The 25,617-nt window shown below is 51.2% G+C and overlaps 1 protein-coding gene and 1 pseudogene across 2 annotated transcripts; both read left to right on the top strand.

Moving 5' to 3' along the window:
* The first annotated feature begins 704 nt into the window (after positions 1 to 704).
* On the top strand, positions 705 to 25,259 carry LOC139358677 (breakpoint cluster region protein-like). 2 transcript variants are annotated; one of them, XM_071080105.1, is made up of 5 exons: positions 705 to 842; positions 6,423 to 6,528; positions 7,794 to 7,930; positions 8,972 to 9,106; positions 24,594 to 25,259. In XM_071080105.1, the coding sequence occupies exons 3-5, from the start codon at positions 7,855 to 7,857 to the stop codon at positions 24,656 to 24,658; spliced, it is 276 nt and encodes a 91-aa protein (XP_070936206.1). In that variant the 5' UTR covers positions 705 to 842; positions 6,423 to 6,528; positions 7,794 to 7,854; the 3' UTR covers positions 24,659 to 25,259. The 2 variants fall into 2 exon arrangements, with proteins under 2 accessions (XP_070936206.1, XP_070936205.1); XM_071080104.1 differs by lacking the exon at positions 24,594 to 25,259 and having other exon boundaries at positions 8,972 to 9,417.
* Positions 13,185 to 15,243, top strand: LOC112429624 (uncharacterized; annotated as a pseudogene).
* Positions 25,260 to 25,617: the final 358 nt, after the last annotated feature.

Below are 25,617 nucleotides of genomic sequence, written 5' to 3'. Positions count from 1 at the left end.
ACGGGCTGATTCTGTCTAGGATGGGGGGGCACACAAAGACTTCCTGAGGGGCACTTCAAGGCCACAGCATTCTATGTGGGACAGGGACATGAGTCAGAGGCGCCCTGTGGAGACCCGCAGGGCCAGCTCCTGGTACTGTCTCTGAGAAGCCAGTTGTTTCCTCGCAGCCCACCAAGGCACCTCACAGTCCTGGCCTGAGTCATTGTGGGGCCCTGGGGAAGGAGGATCCTCTGGGACGAAACTAAGCCTGGACTTTGGGGAAAGAGACCCAGAGCCCTCCGATGCTTGGAGCCTTAAGGCCCAACTTTCAGCCAAACAAAAGCTGGGGGCACAGGCGGGGAATCCCCCTCCGGGGAGGATGCAGAAGCCGAGCCAGGCTTGACTGAAGCTCCTTACCTGATCTGGTGTCCTCCTGTGCAACGGCATGAGCGCCTCACGGCACAGCTGGTCTCTGTGACACCCCCTGAGACACCCAGGGAATGTTCCCAATGACCACTGCTGACCACATCATGGATGCCCCTGCCAGGACTCAGGCAAAACCCAGGTGGCCCTGGCACAGCCACCCAACAGCCCTGCAGGGCCCAGTGCCGGACCAGGGCCTTGTCTCCAGCCTCTTCCCCAAGGGGCTTGGGGGTCCGTCCTGCACCCTCCCACCTACTCATCGCTGGACTCAGCCCCAGTGTGAATCCTCACCCTGAGCTGAGCCAACTCCTCCAGCCACTTTCTGCAGCTCGAGGAAGGAACTGCCTTTTCCAGCTGGGATGTGCCCGAGCTTCAGCAGCAGCCTTCAATTATGCTAAGCGACTGGAGAGTAACACGGCACACAGCACCCAAGAGCCCAGGTGAGACCTGAGTGGGGCTGGGCTATGGGATCTCTGGCTTCAGGACCCTTCTCAGAATGGACCCTCCAGGCCAGTCTCCCCCACCCCTGGTTGCCAAACTGGGTGCAGAAGTCCACAGCCAGGTCAGCTACTTCCCAGGGAGGCGGCCAGGACTGCAGACCCCGCCCAAGCCTGGGGTCAGCCCTCCTGGGAGCAGCACCATTTGCTGCTTGGGATCAGCCAGGCCAACTGGCCAACTCCCCGCAGATGGGAGGGCTGTGAGGTGAGCACCAGCGAACCCCTGGAGGTGCCAGAAAATGCCAGTGTGGGCACCAGGCGGCTTCCTTGGGTTGGCACATCAGGGGAAGCCCACTGGGTCTGCTCAGCGCCCATGATGGAAGCTCAAGTCCCAGGAGCTGCACCCCAGTGAGGGTCGTTGGCTGGCCGAGGTGGGGGGGGGGGTCACTGAGGTCAGGAGTTTGAGACCAGCCTGGCTAACATAGTGAAACCCTGTCTGTACTAAAAATACAAAAATTAGCTGGGTGAGGTCGCAGGCGCCTGTAATCCCAGCTACTCAGGAAGCTGAGGCAGGAGAATTGCATGAATCTGGGAGGTGGAGGTTGCAGTGAGCTGAGATTGTGCCATTGCACTCCAGCATGGGCAAGAGAGTGAGACCCCATTTCAAAAACAGCAAAAAAAGACTGGGATGATAATCATATGCCAAAATGTTCACAGCGATCGTTCTTTGCTGATGAAGAATTATGGTGGCTTTATGTCTTCACATGGGATTGTATTTTCCACATTTTATACAATGACTATGTATGACTTTATCAGAAGAAAACAGAGGCTGGGCGTGGTGGCTCATGCCTATAATCCCAGCACTTTGGGAAGCTGATGCAGGTGGATCACAAGGTCAGGAGTTCGAGAACAGCCTGGCTAACATGGTGAAACCTCATCTCTATCAAAAACACAAGAATTAGCTGGGCGTGGTGGCAGGTGCCTGTAGTCTCAGCTACTTGGGAGGCTGAGCAAGAGAGTTGCTTGAACCCAGGGGGTGGAAGTTGCAGTGAGCTGAGATCATACCACTGCACTCCAGCCTGGGCAACAAAGTGATACTCTTGTCTCAAAGAAAAAAAGAAAAAAATGTAAGAACTCCAGATAATTCATAGATCAGCTTCATTCTGCCGAAAGTGAGCTGGCATTAATGTGCTACAAAGTATAAAGGCGGCCAGGCGCGGTGGCTCACACCTGAAATCCCAGCTCTTTGGGAGGCCAAAGTGGGTGGATCACTTGAAGTCAGGAGTTTGAGACCAGCCTGGCCAACACGGTGAAACCCCGTCTACTAAAAATCCCAAAACTAGCCGGCTGTGGTGGTGGGCACCTGGTCCCAGCTACTCAGGGGGCTAAGGTGGGAGAATCACTTGAACCCTGGAGGCGGAGGTTGCAGTGAGCCAAGATTGTGCCACTGCACTCTAGCCTGGGCAAAAGAGTGAGACTGTTTAAAAATATATGTATGCTTATTTTATGCAGCCTCATTACAGCCAAACTAATCTAAAAAAAAAAAAATTCATATAAAGCAGTAACTTTTTCTCTCCATTAAAAATGGCAGGATGGAACTCTTGGTCTTGCCTCTGGTAACTCGGAACTTGTGTGGACCGCTCAGCCAGAGGCTACTCCATTTCTCTCACTACCCCCTCTATCCGTATCTGTGTCTCTGTGTCACTGAGTCTCTCTGCCTGTATGTGTGTGTGCATATGGGTCTCACACACACACTCACCTGCTCAAGCTCATCTTCAAATGCTCCATCACAAAGGTGGCCCCGCCTCTTGACAAAATGATGACCTTCATGGGCTTCAGTGCCTGCACCAGGCCCGTGCTCCAGAAGGCCTCCAGGCTCGCCACCTCCCCCTCAAACATCTGCCGGGCCTGCATCCAGAACACAGCCATGAGCCTTGTCAGCCTTGTTCACTCAGCCAGGGCCTCTGCCCACCGAGCCCTCGATGAAAGCCACCACGTGGAAATCACAAGGACCTTCAGTCACTGATAGCCGGCTGGGAGCTGGCATCCACCCGCAGAGGGCAGGGTGCAGACGGGCCCGTCAGAGAGGAGAGGCTGCAAGGCTGAGCCTGAGCCTGGAGTGGAGGGGTGTGGGGGTTTGCGGGTTTGCAGGCTGCTGTGAGACCAGGATGCTCAGGCCATGTGGGAGCGCTGGGAGCGTGGGGAGGTCTGAATGAACCGAGGGTCCGGGGCTGGACCCCCGGGTTACCCACCTTCCTTGCTGCCTCTTAGGGCGGGGCAGCCACAGCAGGGGCATCGGTGGCGCTGACTTGGGCACACACTTCGGGCAGGGAAGAGGAGGGCTGGGTCCATCAGGCCCAGCCTCAGGTCCAGGGCCTGTCCTTGGATACTTACTCAGCAGACACTGGGAAGCTAAAAGGCACCACACACCCGGCCCACCCCCAGCACCTCCCATGGGACTCATCTTCCTATTTCTGAAATATTCCCACAAAGATGCCAATTTTAAGTTAGGTGAACTCTCACCTCATGTATACCATCTACACGTTGGTTAAAAACGCGCATTGATGAACATGGTTTGTGAATACCTAGGCCTATAGAATTGCATGTTTGTTTTGCGACAGGGTCTCGCTCTGTCATCCAAGCTAGAGTGCAGTGGTGTGATCTTGGTTCACTGCAGTTTCTGCCTCCCGGGTTCAAGCAATTCTCCTGCCTCAGCCCCCGAGTAGCTAGGATTACAGGTGTGTGCCATCACACCGCGCTGTGCTTTTGTTATTTTTACTGGAGATGGGGTTTCACCATGTTGGCAGGCTGATCTAGAACTCCTGGCCTCAAGTGACATGCCTGCCTCGGCAGGGAACACCCTTTACTTCAAAGTACCCAAGGAAAGCCCAGGCACAGCCTCCCCAGCCTGGCAGCCCCTGCCAGCCTGTACTGAGGATAGGTGTGAGTGTCCGCAGATAGGAGAGCAGCCAGCACACCTCAGCCCTGGTCCCAGGGTGAACCCCACACACACCAGGGAGAGAACTCCTGGGCTTCGGGTTGCTCAGCCCCAGGGGCCCCAGCACCACCTGTTCTCGTGCATGGACTCAGCACCTACTGTGTGCAGGCCCTTCTCAGGGGTGGGAGGGAAGGTGGGGTCTCACCCTACAGAGCTTTCAGGACAGCTGAGGGTTTCCCAGGGCCTGTGGGAAGCCTGAACCAAAAACTGTTTCCAAGTGAGTGGTACTCCTCACTTTGAGGGATTTGGGTTCTTAGTCCGCAGAGCAGATGCAGGACAATGTGATCCCATGCCCAGGCTTCATGGCTCTGGGGTTCCTCCTGCCAGCAGTCTCCACCAGGACCCCTGCTGCCCTCAGAGCACCCCTGATCAGAGTATGCAGGGCCTCCTGAGCCCACTCGGGCTGGGAGGGCGCCCAGGCCTGCCTTTTCACACCTGCCTGTTCTCAAGGCTTAAGGTAACTTTCTCCATTTGTGCTAACGTTTTCCATACTTTAAGGCTGGAGTGCAGTGGCACCATCTCAATCTTGACTCACTGCAACCTCTGCCTCCTGGGTTCAAACGATTCTCCTGTCTTACCATGGATCTGATGCCTGTGCTCAGTCCCTCTCTAGGCCTGGCGCTGTGATCAGCACTGTCGTATCTGTGCACGCATCTGAATGTGTGCAGACATCATGAGGTGTGGTCTCTGCTCTTAGGCAGCTTGCCTTGTGGCTGAAATGAACCATCACCTAAATCAAGGGATGGAAACACAAGGCCAGATGCAGTGGCCTTGTCTGGAGTCAGACAGTGGCTCTGTGACCTGGCTTCACTCCAGAACTACCTGGGGTTTCTAGTTGTGCAAATCCCAGGTCCTACCCAGATTATGAGTCCAGTTTTCTATAGGTGGAGCCCAGGAAGGTGTATTTTTAACATGATGGTACTGCCCAGCCCAGCCAGTGGTCTCTGTGTATCCAGGAACCGCTGACATGGAGCTTGTGCTCCCCATAAAACGGGAGACAGAGCCTTCACGGACGGGGGACGTGTGGCTTGGTCATGACAGGGTGTTTTGTACCAGCACAGACTGTGTTCAGGTGACATTAAGGACAAGTTCCTGCAGGCTAGCTGCCTGGACAGGGCTGGGTGGGGGTAGAAGAGGGGTCACAGAGGGGCTTCCTCCTGGCCGCCTCACCAGCTGCTTGATTTAGGGCTTGGCTCTGGGTCCTCCTGGGCCTGATTCTGAACCACGGGACTGGTGTGGCCTGCGGGCTCCTCCTGCCACAAGCTGTTCATGGTGCAGGGGGAGAACAGCATCCACAGTTCCCCAGACAGCAGCAGTGGATACCAGGCCGCCAGGAGTTGTTACTGAAGTTGCTGCTGGACAACTCGCCTTTCACTGAGCTCCACATAGCACCCGTGGTGATGGGAGCCGGGTGGAGAGAGTCTGCCAGCCTGCGCATCAGCTCCCAACTGGGAGGGACAGAGGGAGGAGGGGGTGGGGACCCCAGGCAGCAGGGCTCTGGGAGCAGTGGGGCCCTGGGTTCCAGGGGTGTCTGGCAGGCCCCTCCTTACTCTACCTCTTTTGGCCTCTGGGTGGAGATGCTGGCCACAGTCAGGCTCTGCCTCTGACTAAGGACTGGAGAAGTGGCGGGTGTGGGCTGCTGCCCCGTGCAGCCTCTGAACAGATGCCAGGGCCTCTGTCAATCATGACTCCTTGCTTTCAGCTGGACCTACAAGCGCTGCAGGACAGAGACTGACAGTGTGCTGTCATCGCCATGAATAGGATACATGTCTATGAGATTCTCCTGGCACCCACATCCCCCAGAAGGGTAGGGTGGCCTCTATTCATTTCAAATCGGTCAGAGGTGGCTGAGCCTGAGCCAGCGTCTGACACGGAGCCTGGTTGGAGGAGGGAAGTTCCCCAAAGAGCAGAATCGCCATGCACAGAACCGTCATTCATTGGCTGGGATGCAGTTGCCAGCCAGGCCCTGAGCATCCCTCCTCAAACAAAGGTCTCATGGCACCACCAGTACAGGTGGGGCCTCCACTTGGGGACCTGGGGGGCTGCCTGTAGAAATGGAGACCTCTGATTTGTCTTTAGGTACCCCAGAAAGGTTTAGACCTTAAAAGCAATGATATACCCAAAAAGGCCTGGGCATATATGGTAAAATGTTAACATTTGAGTTTCTTGGGTTTTTCTTATATTACTCTGTCTTTCTTAATTTTTGTTACTAAGAGAGGCACAGTGCACCTATAGTCTCAGCTACTCTGGAGCCAGGAGAATCAGTGGAGCCCAAGAGTTTGAGTATAGCCTGGGCAACATAGCAAGATCTTGTATCTAAAAAAAAAAAAACCCAAGCAAGCAAGAGAAGCAGCGGGGATTTTAGGAGGTGGTTCTGCAGAAACCAGTCTTTTACACCATCTTCAACAATCCCGGCTCTTGCTGAAGTAGACGAGGGGATTCCCTGAGGGGCAGCCCTACCTCATGCTGAGACCTCTGCATGCCTTGAGGGTGGAAATATTTGATGAGACTCCAAGGGGCCCTTGTGACCTTGGGCTATGAGGGCCAGAAAGATCAGAGGACTGTGCCCTTTCTCCCCACTATAGATTGAAGTAAAGCTCTCGATCAAGTTCAACAGCAGAGAGTTCAGCTTGAAGAGGATGCCGTCCTGTAAACAGGGGTCTTCAGAGTCAAGACTGCTGTGGTCACCAAGTGAGTGGGGAGGGGCTTGGGCTCATGCACTGAGGGTGCCTGTCCCTTCAGCTGTTTCTGCAGAGAAGAGCATGTGTGGGTCTCTCCTCTCTCTGCGTGGCCGCTGCGTGGTGAGGTCAGGCCCCAGGGAACACTTGGTGTGTTCAGCTACCTCCTGTGTTTACTCAACACCAGCTCAGGAATGTCCTTGCCGCCTTGCTTGGAAGCAGTAGGGCTGGCTCCAGGAACTGCCTGAGTGCAAGGTTTTCTGTCCTCGCTTGGAATTTGTCACAGTCCCAGGTTCCTGTTGAATGGCCATAACCCCTGCCCCTTTGTCACGAGTCAGTTGCCAAGAGAAGCCTGTTGGGTTTGAGAGCAGTTCTTGCAGACACAGACCACTTCCTCTGAGAATTCATTTGCTTCCCCAGGATGGAATCCGGCTGGGCCTCTGAACTTGCTGGTCATGTGGGCCGGGGCCTCCATCAGTCACACCCTGGATTCCTTTCTGCGTCTAAACAGCACGCTCACCCCCAACTACACGGCAGCCACTTGCGTAGCACTCTGGGAGGGCTCTGGGCATGAGCAGCGAGGACTCCAGCAGCAGCTCCCCCAAAGAAGCACTGCTAATGAGGGTGGCTTGAGAAGCACCTTTGATGTGCTCCCAAATCCAGTTGCAAAACAGAACTGAAGTTAAGGCCTCAGCACAGCGCTCACTTTGAAGTATTCTTACTCTAGTGTCCTGTGTGGCGGTATTGGAATTGTTCAGTGCTAAGACTCAGAGGAGAAAAGCACTTGGCAGCGCAGGACTTGGAGCGCGGGTGCTGAGGCAACCCTTCATTTGTCCGATGTGTGCTAAGGCCCACGCCCAGGGCAAGGGTCAGGGATTCTCCTCTCACACAGCACGCGGGTGGCAGGACCAACACCGGGTCTGATGCCCCAGCTGGGAGCACAGGCTGCTAACCCAAGGCCTGGAATCTGTCAGATGCCCTTTCTGTGCTGACTTTACTTAGGCCTACTGACTTTCCCACAAAGATAATGGGTAGCAACTTGCAGGGGTTCTGGCTGCCTGAAAAGTTCCTGAGAAAGTACATGCAATGAGGACAGGGCTTGCAGAGGGAGCACAGACATGCAGAAGGCTCTGTGTACGGCCCCACACCCGGGTACCTTCGTCACCGTCCTCACCTCACCTCTGGGTGTGCAGATAGGGGGCAGGTCTCCTGTGCTGTGGCCCAAGCAGGGTTGTCAGGACACTGAGAACATTTCCTCAACATTTCCTCCTCCTGCAGGAGAGAGAGGTCCAAGGTGCCCTACATCGTGCGCCAGCGCATGGAGATACAGCGCTGAGGCATGGAAGAGGTGGGAATCTACCGCGTGTCCGGAGTGGCCACGGACATCGAGGCACTGAAGGCAGCCTTCGACGTCAGTGAGTGTCGGCCTGCGCAGGACGGGATGGAGGTGTGGGCGGTGGTGTCCACGATGTGATCTCAGAGCGCTCCATGGCCCGGGCATGTCACATCCTTCGTCTTTTCTTCATTTACTGTTTTATTATTTTTTTAAAAAAGACGAGTTGTAGAGCTTCTACAGAAGCCAGTTTTTACACCATCATACTCACCCATGCCACTTGCTGGGATGAACCAGGGGCTTCTGCAGGGCCTTGGCCTTCCTGCCTTGCGGGTGGACAGGAGGTGGAAGCCCAGGACTCAGTGCGGTCTGTCCACTGCCCTGTGTGAGGATGTGGCGGGCAGAAGGCACTGATGAAATCCAGCTCAGGCTAGGGCTGCAGCATCTCTGCCTCCATCTCACAAACCCTCACAAGCTATGAAGGACCTGGACCTGCCTCAAATGCCAGGGGAGGGCACAGAAGCCTTAGAGGGTCCTTCCCAGCATCTTCAAAGCAACAAGATTTTATGCCTGCAGACCCTTCCTTGGGGCACACACCACTGACCCTGACCAGGACCCCTAAAATGCCCAGCATCCCTGGGGAGGCCCTGTGGTAGTTTCAGCTCTCTCTGGGGTCCCAGAATAGACCTGGCCTGTGGTGAGGACATAAACACCAGTGACCCATTGGGTCCAAAGGAAGACACTGGTTCAAACACTGAAACCAATCAGATTCTCCCACAGACTTCCTGCTATCAGAAGACACTGGTGCAGGGGTGGTTGCTATGTACAGGGCAGAGTCACCCGATTCCCACGCAGGCACCGTGTCCTGCCATGCTGGCCTCCTCCTGGCCGTCACATCGGGCCAAGCAGGGGAGAGGAATGGGAATGCCCATGGAGCCCCATCAACTCTGCAGACACAGAACTACGCATAGCTCTTGGGAGGGGTCAGATGAGCTGCTTAAAGCCAGGGAGGGACCCGCACAGTAGTCAGCGTGGCAGGGACAGTGCTTTAGCCAAGGCTGGGATGGTGGGAGACTCACTCGGGATCCTGAAGGAGGCCACTGCATTTCCATGCTCTTTCCAGATAACAAGGACGTGTCGGTGATGATGAGCGAGATGGACGTGAACGCCATCGCAGGCACGCTGAAGCTGTACTTCTGTGAGCTGCCCGAGCCCCTCTTCACTGATGAGTTCTACCCCAACTTCCTGGAGGGCTCCGGTAAGCACTGGAGCAGCGGCCGTAATTCCACTGACGGGGGCGGTCTGGTTGGGGCAGGGACCGCTGTTGGTTTGACAGAGAGAGACGATGCCCACTGGGGAGAGGCCGTTCTGACTCTGCAGGTGGGACAGGGACAGATGGCCGCCAGGATGACGCAGCTGGTCTTCCTTTGCTGTGCTGAGCCCTGGGACAGGGAGGACTCCCACCACACACAGCCTGGTCCCGGGTTCTTACCTGTGGCCACCGCTCTGGCACGAGCCCCTCAGTCTCGGGTGGTTTCTGCTTGGTCTGGGATTTGGTGTTGCTGCTGAGTCCAGCCTTTCCACCACCTCCGCATGGGCCATGGGTGCTGTCAGCCGCCTCCCGCCTTGGCCTCAGTAGTTCGCCCACCTTACAGGGGAGCTGCCCTGGGCTGGAGATGGGCGTGCAGCCTGGGTCCTACTTGGGTGAGTGCAGCTTGAGGAGACCCGGCCACATACACTGGGCCACAGGTTACCCTCAGCAATACCCGCATCAGCCGTCAGCCTCAGCCTCCCCAGGAGAGCAAGGCTCACACGACAAAGGCTGCCTGTGGCCAGCGAGGTAGCTCTCGAACTCCGGGGACGTGGCTCTGCTCGTGAGCTGCCTGGTCAGCTCTCTCGGGGTGAGAGGGGCTTGTCACACGGGCCCCTGCCTGCAGTGTGACCCTTCTCAGCTTCTCTCAACAGTCCTGCCTGGGGAGTGTTACCCCCAGCATGACCATTTCCCTGACACTGCGAGGTGGGGGGTCGTCCTGGGTAGAGACAGGCCCGTGGCAGTAGCAGGCTCGGGGCACGCTGCACTGGTGGGCTGGGGACCTGGCAGAGACCCCACCAAGGGCTGGACAAGGGGATGAGCCTCCAGCCTGGCCTCTCCACAGGCCTCAGCAGCCCCTCCCACAGGCAGAAGGGTCCACACTGAGTTCTGCCCTCGCTGCAAGAGCTGCGAGTGCCACGTGCTGTTCTGCCCAATCTGGTGTCTGCAGGCGAGGCGAGGGCTGCGCTGGCCTGTTTCTATTTTTAGTATAGATGGGGTTTCTACTAAATAAAGCCACTGCATTATTTAAATATAGCAAGAGGCTGGGCGCGGTGGTTCACACCTGTAATCTTTGAGAGGAGAAGGCAGGCAGACCACCTGAGGTCAAGAGCTGGAGACCAGCCTGGCCAACATGGTAAAACCCTGTCTCTACAAACAAATTGAAAAAATTATCCCTGCATGGTGGCACATGCCTGTAGTCCAAGTTACTTGGGAGGCTGAGACATGAGAATCCCTTAAACCCCAGAGGCAGAGGCGGCAGTGAGCTGAGATGGCGCCACTGCACACTGGCCTGGGCGACAGAGAGAGACCCTGTCTCTAAATAATAAATGTGGCCGGGCGTGGTGGCTCACGCCTGTAACCCCAGCACTTTGTCAGGCTGAGGTGGGTAGATCACGAGGTCAAGAGTTCGAGACCAGCCTGGCCAACATGGTAAAACTCTGTCTCTACAAAAAATGAAAAAATTGTCCCTGTGTGGTGGCAGGAGCCTGTAGTCCCAGCTACTTGGGAGGCTGAGGTATGAGAATTGCTTGAACCGCGGCGGCAGAGGCTGCAGTGAGCTGAGATGGCGCCACTGCACTCCAGCCTGGGCGACAGAGTGAGACCGTCTCTAAATAAATAAAAAGATAAATGTAGCCAAGTATGGTGCCTTATACCTGTAATCCCAACACTTTGGGAGGCTGAGGCGGGTGGATTATGAGGTCAGGAGTTCGCGACCAGCCTGGTCAAGACAGAGAAACCCCATTTCTACTAAAAATACAATTAGGTGCGGCGGCCGGCATTTGTAATCCCAGCTACTCAGAACACTTGATGCAGGAGAATTGCTTGAACCTGAGAGGTGGAGGTTGCAGTGAGCAGAGATCGTGCCACTGCACTCTAGCCTGGGTGACGGAGCAAGACTCTGTCTCAAATAAATAAATACGGAGCAAGACTCCATCTCAAATAAATAAATGGACGCCTGTAATCTTAGCACTTTGGGAGGCTAAGACGGGTCGATCACCTGAGGTCAGAAGTTTGAAACCAGCTCCAGCAACATGACAAAACCCCATCTCTACTAAAAATACAAAAATTAGCCAGGTATTGTGATGTGCACCCGTAATCCCAGCTACTTAGGAGGCTGAGGCAGGAGAATTACTTGAACCCAGGTGGTGGAGGTTGCAGTGAGCCCAGATTGCACCACTGAACTTCAGCCTGGGAGACACAGCGAGACTCCGTCTCAAAAGAAATCAAGAAATAAAATACAAAATAAAAAAATAAATGTAGTAAGATGGCAGAGTCATGCCGCAGAAGTATGCTGGTCCTATCCATGTAGTGAAGGCTGATTTCATAAACAAATGTCACAAGAACTTTTATACCCACCCCTAAAAGAAAGCCCCAATTGCCTTCCAAAGAAGCAGTACATGGACTGACGCATGGGCTGTCCCAAACAGCTCTAGAAAGATAAACAGAAAACAGAAAATGACACGCTCAGCCCTTGAGGCCAAAATGCCCTTCCCCAGAGCGGCTGCCAGAAGACAGGGAGGAGGATCGGGTTGGGGGTCACTTCTGGGTGAGGGGGAGAACAGTCAGACCGGGGCAGGGGTGTTGGAGCCTGGTCGGCCTCACTGGAACAGAAGAGAGCTGCTTCATGATGCTCAGCTGACTGGCAGAGCCTTGCATAACCCAAGTTCTCACGGTACAGAGAGGCCAGCCAGTGCGGGGACAAAGACAGGCACACACTGAAATGTTTTCCTGGAAGACGGGGCCCAGTTGCATCTCTCAAATGGGACCAGATTGGAAGGGAGACCAGCTGCTTTGGGCAACCGAGGCCACTTCTGGGTGAGCTCCCAAACTAGACGGTGTCGAGGGCCCTAGACCTGGCAGCTGGGCTGGACATCACACAGCCCTGTATTCCAGGAAACGGCATCTCAGTGCTTGTCTGGCCAGTTCTCCAGAAGAACCATCCACGGGCCACTTTTCCATTCCCCTCCTATGCACAGACTGGGCTGGGCCTGACCAGAAACTCCCCCTTAGGGTTTTCAGTCACTGCCAAAACTTGAGCCCAGCAGTGAGGATGTGATGTTAAAATGTGACTCTGGGCCAGGCGGTGGCTCATCTTTGTCAATTCGGCCAGTGCTTTTGGGAGGCTGAGCTGGGAGGATCAATTGAGGTCAACAGTTCAAGGCCAACCTGAGGAACAGAGATCTCTACAAAGAAATAAAAACAAAAACTAGCCTGCTCTGGTGATGTGCACCTGTAGTCTCAGCTACTCAGAAGGCTGAGGTGGCTTGAGCCCAGGAGTTCAAAGCTGCAGCTCTGATGGTGCCGCTATATTCCAACGCGAAAGACAGCGTGAGACCATGTCTTGAAAAAAGGAACAAACTAGGCACAAAAAAAACATACCTGAAAATGGCCGGGCTGGCCCCAGTGCCTCACGCCTGTAATCCCAACACTTTGGGAGGCTGAGGTGGGTGGATCACCTGAGGTCAGGAATTCGAGACCAGTCTGGCCAACATGGTGAAACCCCATCTCTACTAGAAGTACAAAAATTAGCCGGGCGTGGTGGTGGGTGCCTGTAATCCCAGCTATTCGGGAGGCTGAGGCAGGAGAATCACTTGAACCCAAGAGAGGGAGGTAGCAGTGAGCCAAGATCACACCATTGCACTCCAGCCTTGGTGGCAAGAGCCAGACTCCATCTCAAAAAACAAAAATAAAGAAATAACAGCAAAAAAACCCACAACATACCTGAAAATAATAAAAGCTGTATATGACAAAGCCATAGCTAACCTACTACAGAATGGGGAAAAGTTGAAAGCATTTTCCTCTGTAAACAGGAACAAGATGAGGATGCCGGTTCTCACCACTCCTATTCGACATCACACAATCAGGCAAGAGAAAACAGTAAAAGGCATCCACACTGGAAAAGAGGACATCAAATTATCCTTGTCTGAAGAAGATGTGATCTTGGATTTAGAAACATATAAAGGCTCCACCAGAAAACTCCTAGACTTCATAAATTAATACAGTCATTTGCAGCATACAGAATCGACGACGACGACAACAATCAGCAGCATTTCTACACACCAATAATGGTCTGGTTGGGAAAGAATTAAGAAGGCAATCCCATTTACAATAGCAACAAAATGGAAAAACATATGCCACAGAAGAAATTTTACCAAGGAGGTGAAAGATTTCTACAAGGAAAACTACAAAACACTGAGAAAATGTTTAAGAGAAGAGAAAGAAATGGACAATCATTTCATGCTCATGGTAGGAATTCATAGCATTAAAATGACCACACTGCCCTAAGCAGTCTAGAGATTCAATACAACCCCCACCAAAATACCAATGTCACCACTCACAGAATTGGAAAGTCCTGAAATTCATAAGAAAGAATCAAAAAAGAGCTCAAAGACGCAAAGTCATCCTCAGCGAAAACAGCAAACTAGAGGCATTCCATTTCACTGCAAATTACAACTACAAAATGTTTGACAAGTGTGTAGTTACTAAAATAGTATAATCTTAGCATAAAACTAGACACTTAGATCAACGGGACAGACGAGAGAACCCAGAAACACAGCCACATGTTCACAGCCAGTTGATCTTTGACAGAGCCGACAGAAACACACACTGGGGAAAGGACACCCTCTTCAATGAATGGTACTGGGAGGGTTGGATAGCCACATGCAAAAGAATGAACCTGGACCCTTAACTCTCAGCATATACAAAAATCACCTCAAGGTAGACCCAAGACTTGAACATAAGATACCAAACTACAAGAATATTAGAAGGAAACCTAGAGAAAACTCTTCTGGACTTCACTCTAGGCAAGGAATTTACGACGGGCTCAAAAGCCCGATGTGGAGGATGAGCTGGACGATGGCCCATTGGACGTGTGTCCAGCAGAACCCCTGACAGCGCACGAGGGAGCCTTAGAGGCCAGGTTCCTCCTTGCTGTGCCCATGTGGGAAGTGGGGTTGCTAGGATCAGAGGCCGGCCCAGACTTGCACATGCAGCCTGCCTTGTTTGCAGTGGCCCTGGGTCCCTGACTTGCAATTGGGGGTGTCTGCTTAAATGATCCCCCAGGGATGTGATGGAAAGTAAAGACAAAAGTGCCACCCAACAGAGTTGCTCCCTGTGCCAGGTCCCGCAGTCACCATGGATGTGCTCAGCCTGTGGGGCCCCCTGGTGTTCAGGCCCCCTCATGCCCCATTGCCATGGGTGGTGCTTGGGGCCTTTCTCTTTACCTGTTTTCTTCTGAGGGAACTCAGAGCTGGGGCTGCCTCTCTACTCCCAAAGCCCGTGGGTGTGGCTGCAGGGCTGGAACTGGCTCCAGAAGTGTTAGGCCTTGGGCTTCTCATGCTGCCCTCCATGCTTGCAACTGGAGAGGGGGCAGGAATCAGCAAGGTGACCTGCCTGAGTCCTGGGAGTGGAAACAGGTGGCAGGAAGGGGATCTGAGAAGGAGAACAGGGCCTGGTGGTCTTTGCTTCCCAGACACAGGAGCTGTAGAGGGAGCCTCTGCAGCATTTGCTAGGGGGGCACCGGGCCCCAGGAGTCTTGGGACTTGTCTCTCTCCTGCTGTGCATCCATATTGGGTGCTTTAGAAACAGCAGGCAGACCAGAAGCCCCTGTTGCAAGTGAAGACAAAGCGTGGGAAGGCCGTGAGGGTCTGCAGTCCCAGATGGCCTTGGCCTCACCCCACAGTACACTGTTGATGCACTGGAATGCCGCCTCCTTCTCCAGGTCCAGGTGTTCAGCAGTGACCCAGAACCCCAGTTCTAATGGAGGTGGCAGCATCACAGGCTCCCCTTGCCTGCGTGGCAGCAGGGGAAACTTGCGTCTACGGGGCCTGGGATCTGGGGGAGCCATTCCTGGGGGCGAGTGTCTGCCCTGGTGCTGTATCTCCCACCTTTTCACACTGGGTGTGAAAAGGGACAGCCTGAGGCCTGGCCTCACTCACTGTCTTTGAGGAACTGAGGGTCAGCTGGCAGTGGGATGAGGCTGGCCCCCTCCTCCGCTTTAGCCACGGGAAGCCTCCCGTGGAGCTGTAGGAGCTCGAGATGGCATTGCGTTTGGTGCACGAGCTCGTCCAGGAGGTCTGGGATCTCTGCTTATATGTGACTTCTGACCTCTGGGCATGGAGGTCTCTCTGCAGTGGCCCAGGCCTGGGCACAAAGGGAGAGAGGCCTCCATTGTCCCGCAGGGGCCGAAATGCAGACCGTGCATCCCCGGTGACCACGGGGACCCTTCTCTGATCATCAGGATTCTCTTGGACTCTGGGGTCCTTGTCCTGCTCAGGCATCCCTGCCCCGCTCTCCTTAAGGGCCTTCAACACGATCTTCCCTGGACACGAGTCTGGGGACAGCCAGGTGTTGTGGGCCCCAAAGGGGTGACTCCCTGCCCCTGGGCCCCACAGAGATTCCTTGTGCTCAGTGCAGGGGCTGAGCTGCAGGACGCCCTGGAATTTGGAGCACACAGCACTGGCTTGCTGTGGTACCTGTACAATCAAATTGAAGGCAGGATCACCAGGAAGGAACACAGGGCTTGAAGGATCACGGAAAACCTTCTTGGAGTTGTCTTGACACCACTGATGCCAAGTGTCTGGATACTTGTAGGACGGCCTGCCACTCCGTCCAGGGACAGGAGCAACGGGGAGATCCCACAAGCAAAGTGAACTGGGGGATGGGTTGAACGGGCTCCAGGCAACTGAGCCCTACTGGCAGGTCCTCAGCCGCAGGCCGGGACAGGAATAAGGGGCACAGAGTGCCCAGGTAACCGCTCTTGGGAGCAGCGGGTACGGTTGGATGCTCGAATTCTCCAGAGCTGAGCTCTGAGTGTCCTCATCAAGCTGCCAACTCGGCCAAAGCCTAAGCAAGCAGTTTCTTCTGTTGCTGGGCAATGCACCTTTTCAACCTGAGGGAGTGCGTGCATGTGTAAAGAATAGGTGCGAGTGACAGAGCGACCTGAACGGATTAGCGCGGCAAGGTACTTGTGCAAGGCACCTGCTGGCAATGGCAGGAGGCTGGATGGTTGTGTGTGTGTGTGTAGGGTGCTGGGGGGTAGGGGGCAGCACAATAGATACTGAAAGGAGAGACGAGCACACAAAGGTCACAGGAAAAACAGGCGCCTACAATGGCTGCAGATCCCCCCCGTGGATCACTGAAGGTGTTATACCCAATTCTCCCAGATCTCCAGATCTAATAGGCAGGACGTAAGCCAAGCGCTGTCAACCTCAGCACTACTGAGATTTGGGGATGGCTAATTCTTTAGGGGAGGAGAGTTGTGCGTAGTAGGATGTTTAACACCTAGCCTTTACACACCAGATGTCCAAGTCCATATTACGCAAAATACGCTTTAGTCCCTGTGCGAGTTCTCCTTGAGTTATTTCCTGGAGTCAGGCCTGGCTTGCTGGATTCATTCCTTTGGTGACTCCTTCCACAACAGTCCTCAGAGGCCTCATGGATGGAGGTTGTGCTGAGAGCCAGGGCCTCAGAGATCAATCAAACTTCATTCCTTCCCCCCATGCCCAGGAGTTGCACTCAGGCTCAGGCGCAAGGGGACAAACAGGTACAGACCTTTGTGCTTCAGGGGGCACAAGCTCCCATGGAGGACTGCTAGCTACTGTGATGCCCTTTGGCTCCAATTACGCTCTGGTGCAGAACTTTCTTCCTGCTCTGATTTATGTAAAGTCACTCCCCTCAGGCAGGGCTTTACATCAGTCTTTTCGGACTGTCACACCCCTTCCTGGGGCAGAAACTCTGTGCTATGGCCTGGGAGCTGTGTGAGTTTGGGTTGCTCCGTCCTTCAGCAAATGACTTCCGTGAATGTTTTCTGTACAGTAAGAGCTGTCCTCTAATCAAAAGAGCCAGGTCTCACTGAAGAAGGACTTGATTTCAAAGCTGAGGGAAAAAAAATACAAGATGAATGCAAAATATCTTGTTATACAGAGGAAAAGAGGTGCTCACTAAAAGATGGAGCAAGCTGAAAGGACACAGGAGCCCATCTGAAGGAGTTCTCAATGACCAGAACTGAAAGCATCCCAGCTAGAAAGTGCGTATTGATAGTATTAAATTAGAAGCCATATAATTAAGTAGTATCAGCAAGTCTATACAGATGTAAGTAACTGAATGAATAAACAAGTGTAGAAGAAGAGACCAGTCTTTCCTTACAGAAGATTTCCAATGGATAAATGTAGAAAGAATGAGGGAAATAGAGAATCACATTGAAGCAAGAAATACAGGAATCACTGTTGCAGACAAGAATCTTCCGAGGAGGTTAAAATCTCTACGCAGAATTCTAAGATGCAGGACATTGACATAACCTCAACATACTGTCTCCGGAGTATGCTTTACCTATTAAAGTTAACACCAGCCCGGCATGGTGGCTCACACCTGTAATCCTAGCACTTTGGGAGGCCAAAGTGGGTGGTTCACCTAAGGTCAGGAGTTCGAGACCAGCCTGGCCAACATGGTGAAACCCTGTCTCCACTAAAGATGCAAAAAAATTAGTTTGACATGGTGGCATGCCTGTAATCCCAGCTACTTGGGAGGCTGAGGCAGGAGAATCACTTCAACCTGGGAGGAAGAGGTTGCAGTGTGCAGAGATCACACCACTGCCCTCCGGCCTGGGTGACAGAGCCAGACTCCATCTCCAAAAAAAAAAGATTAAGTTAACACCACCAAAAAATAACAATAACTTTTCCATAAGAAAACATGGCAGACACGGCACGAACTTTGTGACCAAGTGAATATCACCCTGCAAAGAAGACACAGCAACATCAGGTACCCTCTGATGTGACACGCTGAGGAAAAAACAGCATCACATGTGTGGTATCCTCTCCATTAAAAGCAAATTGCCAATTTGATCATGAGAAGACATCAGAGAAACACTAATTCAGAGACACTCAACAAAATACCTGACCAGTACTCTTCAGAACTGCCAGGGCATGAAAGACAAGAAAACAGTGAGGAACTGGCACAGAATGAGGCATCCAAGGGACACCTGCCAATTAAATGCAGTGTGGAATCCTAGATTGGATCTTGCAACAGAAAAAGGAAAGCGATGGAAAAATTGGTGAAATTCAAGTAAGGTCTGCAGTTTATTTGCTAATCATATATCCGTGCGAATGTCCTGGTTTCCACACTTGTAACTAAGGTGATGCAGGATGTTGACATTAGAAGCTAACAGAAGGACTGCTAGGACTTTTGTGCTTACTTTTTGCAGCTTTTCTGAATTTCTTTCAAAACAGAAAGTTAAATATGAAATGACAGATGGGCAATTGAGAACCATTAATTGACTGAAAAATAACACATGAAAATGCAAATATTCTTTTATGAAAAATAACTATAATATCTGCTTCAGGATAGCATTATAGGAAAAAAGAGAAATAATTATAATCTCCAAAACAAATAAATAAGGGACTGAGTGGCCTTGCTGTACATTTTTGCAAAATGAAGGACAATTGGATTCTCCTGTCTCCTGCATTCAATCTGTCTCAATGTCTTGTTTGATTGAAATATAGAAAGACAACCCAGCCTCGCCCTAGTATGTCTGTGGAAAAGGAAGTTTGGTTTTGATTTCTCTCGGTCAGCTGTACAGAAAGGGGAGTGCTGGGTCCTATGGAAAGCAGGTTCCTCCAAACTTGCCCCGGCCACCACCACAGCTGCCACCTTAGCAGGATCTGGGAGGCCTGTGCAATGCTGTTCTAAGACACTCTCCCCTCCGGGGCTTCCAGTTTGCAGACTAATACGTACAGAGCTTTGAGGTCATCACTCCTGTCCTAACAACAACAAAGCTGAACAAACTAGAAATCCACAACTCTTCTTAGATCCATCAGAGCAGTGAGATCACAGCTGAACCACTGCTCTGTAAATTGGAAAGACAGCAGATGCAGAGAATCACAGTTCAGATGAGCAGAGGCCTGTGTTGGAGCCAGTACCTGGGCAGGCAAATTTCAGACGGTAATTGGTGGATTGCGGGAGGCTCCATGAGGACCAGCTTGAGAGGTGAACACTCTGGAGGGAGGGGCTGTGTTATGGGGATCCTCACATTTTCATACGTTTAATCTCCAGGAACACCCCCACTGTAATGTTCCTAGGGTGAAGATAAGAGAAAAACACCTTTGTGCCTCCAGCAGGGGGAGAAAAAGAGCAAGTCTTGAAAATGCCCAGAGTATTCCAGTCTCCTTACTCACTCATAAAAGAGAGCTAAGCTGTGAGGATGCAAAGGCATAAGAACTATAAATTGGGTTCCGTGTATACTGCTCAGGAGATGGGTGCACCAAAATCTCACAAATCATGAAAGAACGTACTCATGTAACCAATTAACACCTGCTCCCCCAAAACCCCTGAAAATAAAAAATGTTTTCAAAAAAGTGAAAAATTGCCCTGAAGGACAACTATTTTTGCAGAACATTGCCTCTATCCTTTCAATCTCACCAAAGAGGGGAAAACTGAGAGGCACTTCTGGAGGTCACAGCACAGGGCCTTGGACTCCCTAGACGACTTATCACAGGACTAGAGAACACATTCCCCTCTCCACACCACACCACTCCATCCTCAGGACCCCTGTATATTACAGGGAGTGCAACAGAAGGAACTGCCAGTCTCAGACCTTGTGGTGAAGAAGTCTCTAGTGAACCCCCAAAACAATAGGGAAGACGAAAACATGCCCAGGCGCGGTGGCTCACACTTGTAATCCCAGCAATTTGGGAGGCTGAGGTGGGTAGATCACCTGAGGTCAGGAGTTTAAGACCAGCCTGGTCAACATGGTCAAACCCTGTCTCTACTAAAAATACAAAAAATCAGCTGGGTGTAGTGGTGCGTGCCTGTAATCCCAGCTAGTAGCGAGGCTGAGGTGAGACAATCGCCTGAACCTGGGAGGCAGAAGTTGCAGTGAGCTGAGATCATGCCACTGCACTCCAGCTTGGGCAACAGAGACTCCATCTCCAAAAAAAAAAAAAAAAAAAAAAAGACACCAGAATTCATTTTAGCTTCTGACACCTAACAGTGACAATATGAGCACAGCCTAACTCCTCCAGATCCCCATAAAACCTCACACTAAGAGTCTATTTGATGAGTTCTTGTATCTAACACCTCACACATCCATAAAATTACGAAGAATACTAAAAGGCATGTCTCTGCTGTTTTTAGCCACTCAGATTTTTGTAATCGGTTTTGGCAACTCTAGGAAACTAGTAGAAATTCTCACAGTAAATTTTTTTAGTTGCTGTTTTACTTTCAATTCCAGAAATTTTGTTTGGTTCTTTTTTATAATTTACATCTTTATTATTTTTATTCAGTTAAGCATAATTGTACTACTGTCTTGTAGTTCTTTAAACACAGTGTTCTCATGTGCAAAAAAAGCTCATTATCACTGATTGTTAGAGAAATGCAAATCAAAACCACAATGAGATACCATCTCACACCAGTCAGAGTGAGAATTATTAAGAAGTCAGGAAACAGAAGATGCTAGCAAGGTTGTAGAGAAAAAATAATGCTTTTACACTGTTGGTGGGAATGTAAATTAGTTCAACCATTATGGAAGACGGTGTGGCGATTCCTCAAAGATCTAGAAGCACAAATATAATTTGAACCAGCAATCCCATTACTAGGTATATACTCAAAGAAAGAAAAAAACCAAAACAAAACGTAGTTTCCTTTAACTCTTTGAAAATATTTAAAGCAGGTCATATAGTCTTTTCTAGCATATGCAGTGTCTGGACTTCCTCAGGGACAGTGTCTATTCATTGCTTTTTTTCTTGTGTAGCCACCTGTGTTGGGACACCAACACTCCCAGGTTCAGTGGTTCTCTAGGAGGACCCGCTGGACTCAATGTGTAGTCATACACATTGCTATGATTTATCACAGCACAATAGTAAGCAAAATAAACAACAGGAAAAGGTATGCGTAGCAAAGTCCACTTGAAACTAAGCACAAGCGTTCAAGATTCCTGCCCAAACGAATCACACAGACACACATTTCTCCAACAATGACTGTGACAATTATGTATGAAATACTGTCTGCCAGAGAAGCTCATAGAGACTGAGTGTCCAGGGTTTTGAGTGGGGACTGGTGGCTTGGTGTTCTCTTCCTAGCTCACATCAAAATTCCATTATCCCAGAAAGAAAAATCTGTTTGGCACAAGCTACAGTGTTTATTTTTTATTTATTTAGATGAAGTCTTGCTCTGTCACCTAGGCTGGAGTGCCGTGACACAATCTCAGCTCACTACAACCTGCACCTCCTGGTTTCAAGCAATTCTCCTGCCTTAGTCTCCTGCGTAACTGGGACTACAGGCATGCGCCTCCACACCTGGCTAATTTTTGTATTTTTAACAGAGACAGGGTTTTGCCATGTTGGCCAGGCTGGTCTCGAACTCCTGACCTCAGGTGATCTTCCCACCTCATTCTCCCAAAGTGCTGGGATTACAGGTGTGAGCCACCACGTCCAAACTACAGTGTTTTATAAAAGCAGTTTAGGCACACTGAGCCCCTCTTCTCACAGTGTGGTGCACCTTTGCATTTTATAGATACCCAGGAATGTGTCAGAGCATTTCAAACCCCTATGGGCATCTCATTACCCTTTTTAGCCTTCCTTTTTAGCTTTTTAGTTAGTCTATTGTTTGCCCCAGCTGTTATCCACCAGGTCAAGCAGCCACAAAGTTAAACATTTGCCTGTCATTGTATTTTGTTTTCTTAAGACAAGGTATTGCTCTGTTGTCCACGTTGAGTGCACCCAGCAAGATCATAGCTCACTGCAGCCTCAAATTCCTGGACTCATCCTACCTCAGCCTCCTGATTCACTGGAACTGCAGGTGCATGTCCCCACTCTGGCTAATTTTTTTTCTTTTATCTTTTTTTTTTTTTTTTTTTTGAGACAGGACTTCTCTCCCTGGCACCCAGGCTGGAATGCAATGGCATGATCTCACTGCAACTTCCACCTCCCAGGTTTAAGTAATTCTCCTGCCTCAGCCTCCCAAGTAGCTAGAACTACAGTGCACACCACTGCACCCGGCTAATTTTATTTTTTGTAGAGATGGCGTTTCACATTGTTGCCCAGGTTGATCTCAAACTCCTGACCTCAAGTAATCCACCTGCCTTGCCCTCCCCAAAGTGCTGGGATTACTGGCGCGAGCCACTGCACCCAGCCCCTGTCACTGTTTTTCACAATTGTGCCAGATTGGAAAGCTTTTTGCCTTGGACAAGCTCCAAGGCAGGTCAAATGCAGTCTAGCAAGTCAGGTGTTACAGAGAACCACCAAACACTTCAATTGTGATAATTCCTGGAAATAAAGCTTTGAGGGAGATCCAGCTTTTCTGCTGTTGGGTTGCTGGTGTTCACCGTAAATGTGAACTTTAATTTTTTGGGTTACTGTGGAACTGCAGAGTAGGAGACAGGAGAAAGAAAAATTAAACTGCCACAAAACTCACTGTTGTGAGATTACATACCTTTTTTTTTTCCCCCTCTACAATGAACATCCTCTGGATTATTACAGGCTTTTAGCTAATTTCCTGAAGTCTAAAAATGTTAATGGGCCAGGCGCACCAGCTTATGCCTGTAATCCAACCACTTTGGGAGGCCAAGGTGGTAGGATTGCTTGAGTCCAAGAGTTCAAAACCAGCTTGGGCAACATAGCAAGACCTCCTCTCTACAAAAAATGAGAACTTTAGCCAAGCACGGTGGTGCATACCTGTAGTCCCAGCTATTTAGGAGGCTGAGGTGGAAGGATCACTTAAGTCCAGAAGTTTGAGGTTGCTGTGAGCTATGATTGCATCACAGAACTCCAGCCTGGGCAACAGAGCAAGACCCTTTCTCTTAAAAAAATGCTAATAGTAAAAAAGTAGTAATGGTGATAACTTTTTGCCAGTTTTCTCATTTTTTTTGTGGAAATAATTTTTGGAGGTCTTTCATCTGCCATTTTCTCCAAAGTCATTCGCCACATCACATTTAAAAAAAAAATCTAGGGCCATAATGCATGACTAGTTATCCCTGGATGTTTGTAATAGTCACAATTCAGCATAAATTGTATCTCAGATGAGAACTTCTTGCAGTGGTATTCACAGCATTCAGTCAAATATATGAAATTAAACCTAAGAACAGGCCAGACGCAGTGGCCCAGGACTGTAATCCCAGCACTTTGGGATGCTGCAGTGGTAGGATCATTTGAGACCATTAGTTTGAGGCCACCCCTGGCAACATAGTGAGAACTCATCTCTACAATTTTTAAAAATATGCCAGGTGCCGGGCGCGGTGGCTCACGCCTGTAATCCCAGCACTTTGGGAGGCCGAGGCGGGTGGATAACAAGGTCAGGAGATCGAGACTACGGTGAAACCCCATCTCTACTAAAAATACAAAAAATTAGCTGGGCGCAGTTGTGTGCGCCTGTAGTCCCAGCTACTCGGGAGGCTGAGCCAGAAGAATGGCGGGAACCTGGGAGGCGGAGCTTGCAGTGAGCCGAGATCGCGCCACTGCACTCCAGCCTGGGCAACAGAGCGAGACTCCGTCTCAAATATATATATATATATATATATATGCGCGCCAAGTGTGGTGTTGCATGCCTGTAGTCCCAGCTATTCAGGAGGCTGAGAAGGGAGGATCACCTGTGTCCAAAAGTTCAAGGCTGCAGTGAGCTATGATCACACCACAGTGCTCCAGCCTGGGCAACAAAGCAAGACTCCATCTCTAAAAATAAAATTTAAAAAAAAATTGTGATCTCTGCTGTAAAAGTAGTATGCTCAAATGCAGTAAAAGCATACAAGAAGGCCAGGTGCGGCGGCTCATGCCTGTAATCCCAGCACTTGGGAGGCCAAGGCAGGTGGATCACGAGGTCAAGAGATCGAGACCATCCTGGCCAACATGGTGAAACCCCATCTCTAGTAAAAAATAAAAATAAAAATTAGCTGGGCCTGGTGGCACACGCCTGTAGTCTCAGCTATTCAGGAGGCTGAGGCAGGAGAATTGCTTGAACCCAGGAGGCAGAGGTTGCAATGAGCCAAGATTGTGCCACTGCACTCCAGCCTCGTGACAGAGCGAGACTCCGTCAAAAAAACAAAACAAAACAAAAGCATACAGCGAGCCCCTAGGAATCTGAGTGAATCAGTAAAGGCTTTACAGGGTAGGAAAAGACCATGAGTATGAAAACATGAGTTGGGATTTGGCCTAGATGGTAAAGGAGGAGAGGACAATACAGCCAGGAAGTGCATGTGCACAGCAGAGGGGAGATGGAGGGCACGGCTGTTTGAGCTACCTGTACTTTAATATTCCTGGAGTGTGATGTGTGAGGCAAGCATGGGGTGGTGGGGTGAGTGTTGGAGATGAGGCGGACAGTGAGCCATCAGCATGTTAGTAACAGGGGAATCCACAGGCGTTTCACGCAACTCCAAGGACCCTATGTGAGCTCATCACGCTCCCATTACCCAAATGTTTCTTACCAGTGGTAGCTGGTATTTCCGTAGGTACACTGGATGTCTTCCCAGGACACCTGGAAGCCAGAAACAAATGGGGTCAAGCAGCCAGCTGACACAAGCACCCACAGAGGACAGGGTGCTACAACGTACCCCTCATCCTCCAGACAAGCCCACCTCTAGCAACTCCCAAGAGCCTGGAGCATCAGCAGCAGGACATCATGTGCAATGAAGTCTTTTTAGCGCTTTCATCCCTGTGTTTAAACTTGGTCATGCTTCTCCTAGAGGCCTTACATATTTCTAACTCTCCTTGCTCTCTAGACATTTCCCACAAAGCACGAAGCCGCAGGGCATGAGTCTAAAGCACCAAAAACTTCAAAGTGGAGGTAAGTGAACGAGGTGCAAACCACATGGGGACTTCAGGCCGAAAAAGGCTTGAACCCTCATCAAAGGCCCCACACCGAGACAGCGGGACCACAGTGTGTCCTGATCTCAGACACCCACGCAGTCCCGGGCCCAGCATTTGCTAGAGGTGGCCAATCCAGGACAGGAGGCAATTGTGGATGATGTTTCTCACCAAGCAAATATTGGAGTCACTGAAGCAGAACCATTTTCCATCCACAGCGTTCCGGATGTAGACACAGTAATGACCGGAGGCTGCCACTCCCACGTGCGAGATCACAGCAAAAAGCTCATACTGCCCTCCAGGCTGGAAAGAGACAGGCACGAGACAGTTCACCCACCGCCACAAACATGACTGCCTCACACATTTATACCTGCCCACCCTAAACCCGACTCTGGGACTTCAGAATATTAGAAAACAGTCCTGACCCAAGGCCGGTGGGCACCCTCCAGGAGGGGCTTTCCTGAGTGTGGATCCTGAACTGTGAAGGCTCAGCAGCTTGGCAGAGCACAGCACACAGGAGATGGAAGGCAGGTCACGAGAGAGGCCCCCAAAGCCAAGGCAAGATTAGAACTTTCCCCTGGGAGGGGTGGGGGTCATCAGAACAGAGTTCTGTTTCTCCACAAGCCCAGGAATGGCCCTAACCTGAGCCACCACACCCAGCCAAAAGTC

This window comes from Macaca nemestrina, chromosome 15 (genome assembly GCF_043159975.1).
Source record: "Macaca nemestrina isolate mMacNem1 chromosome 15, mMacNem.hap1, whole genome shotgun sequence".
Classification (NCBI taxonomy): domain Eukaryota; kingdom Metazoa; phylum Chordata; class Mammalia; order Primates; family Cercopithecidae; genus Macaca; species Macaca nemestrina.
The sequence above is the reverse complement of the archived record's forward strand: the minus strand, read 5'-3'. Positions and strand labels throughout refer to the sequence as shown.

What these genes read in the sequence shown, in the direction of transcription:
- LOC139358677 (XM_071080104.1), top strand. Translation starts at nt 7,855, where the DNA reads ATGGAAGAGGTGGGAATCTACCGCGTGTCCGGAGTGGCCACGGACATC. An exon ending in GAAGGCAGCCTTCGACGTCA is followed by an intron (nt 7,931 to 8,971) that starts GTGAGTGTCGGC and finishes TGCTCTTTCCAG; the next exon opens with ATAACAAGGACGTGTCGGTG.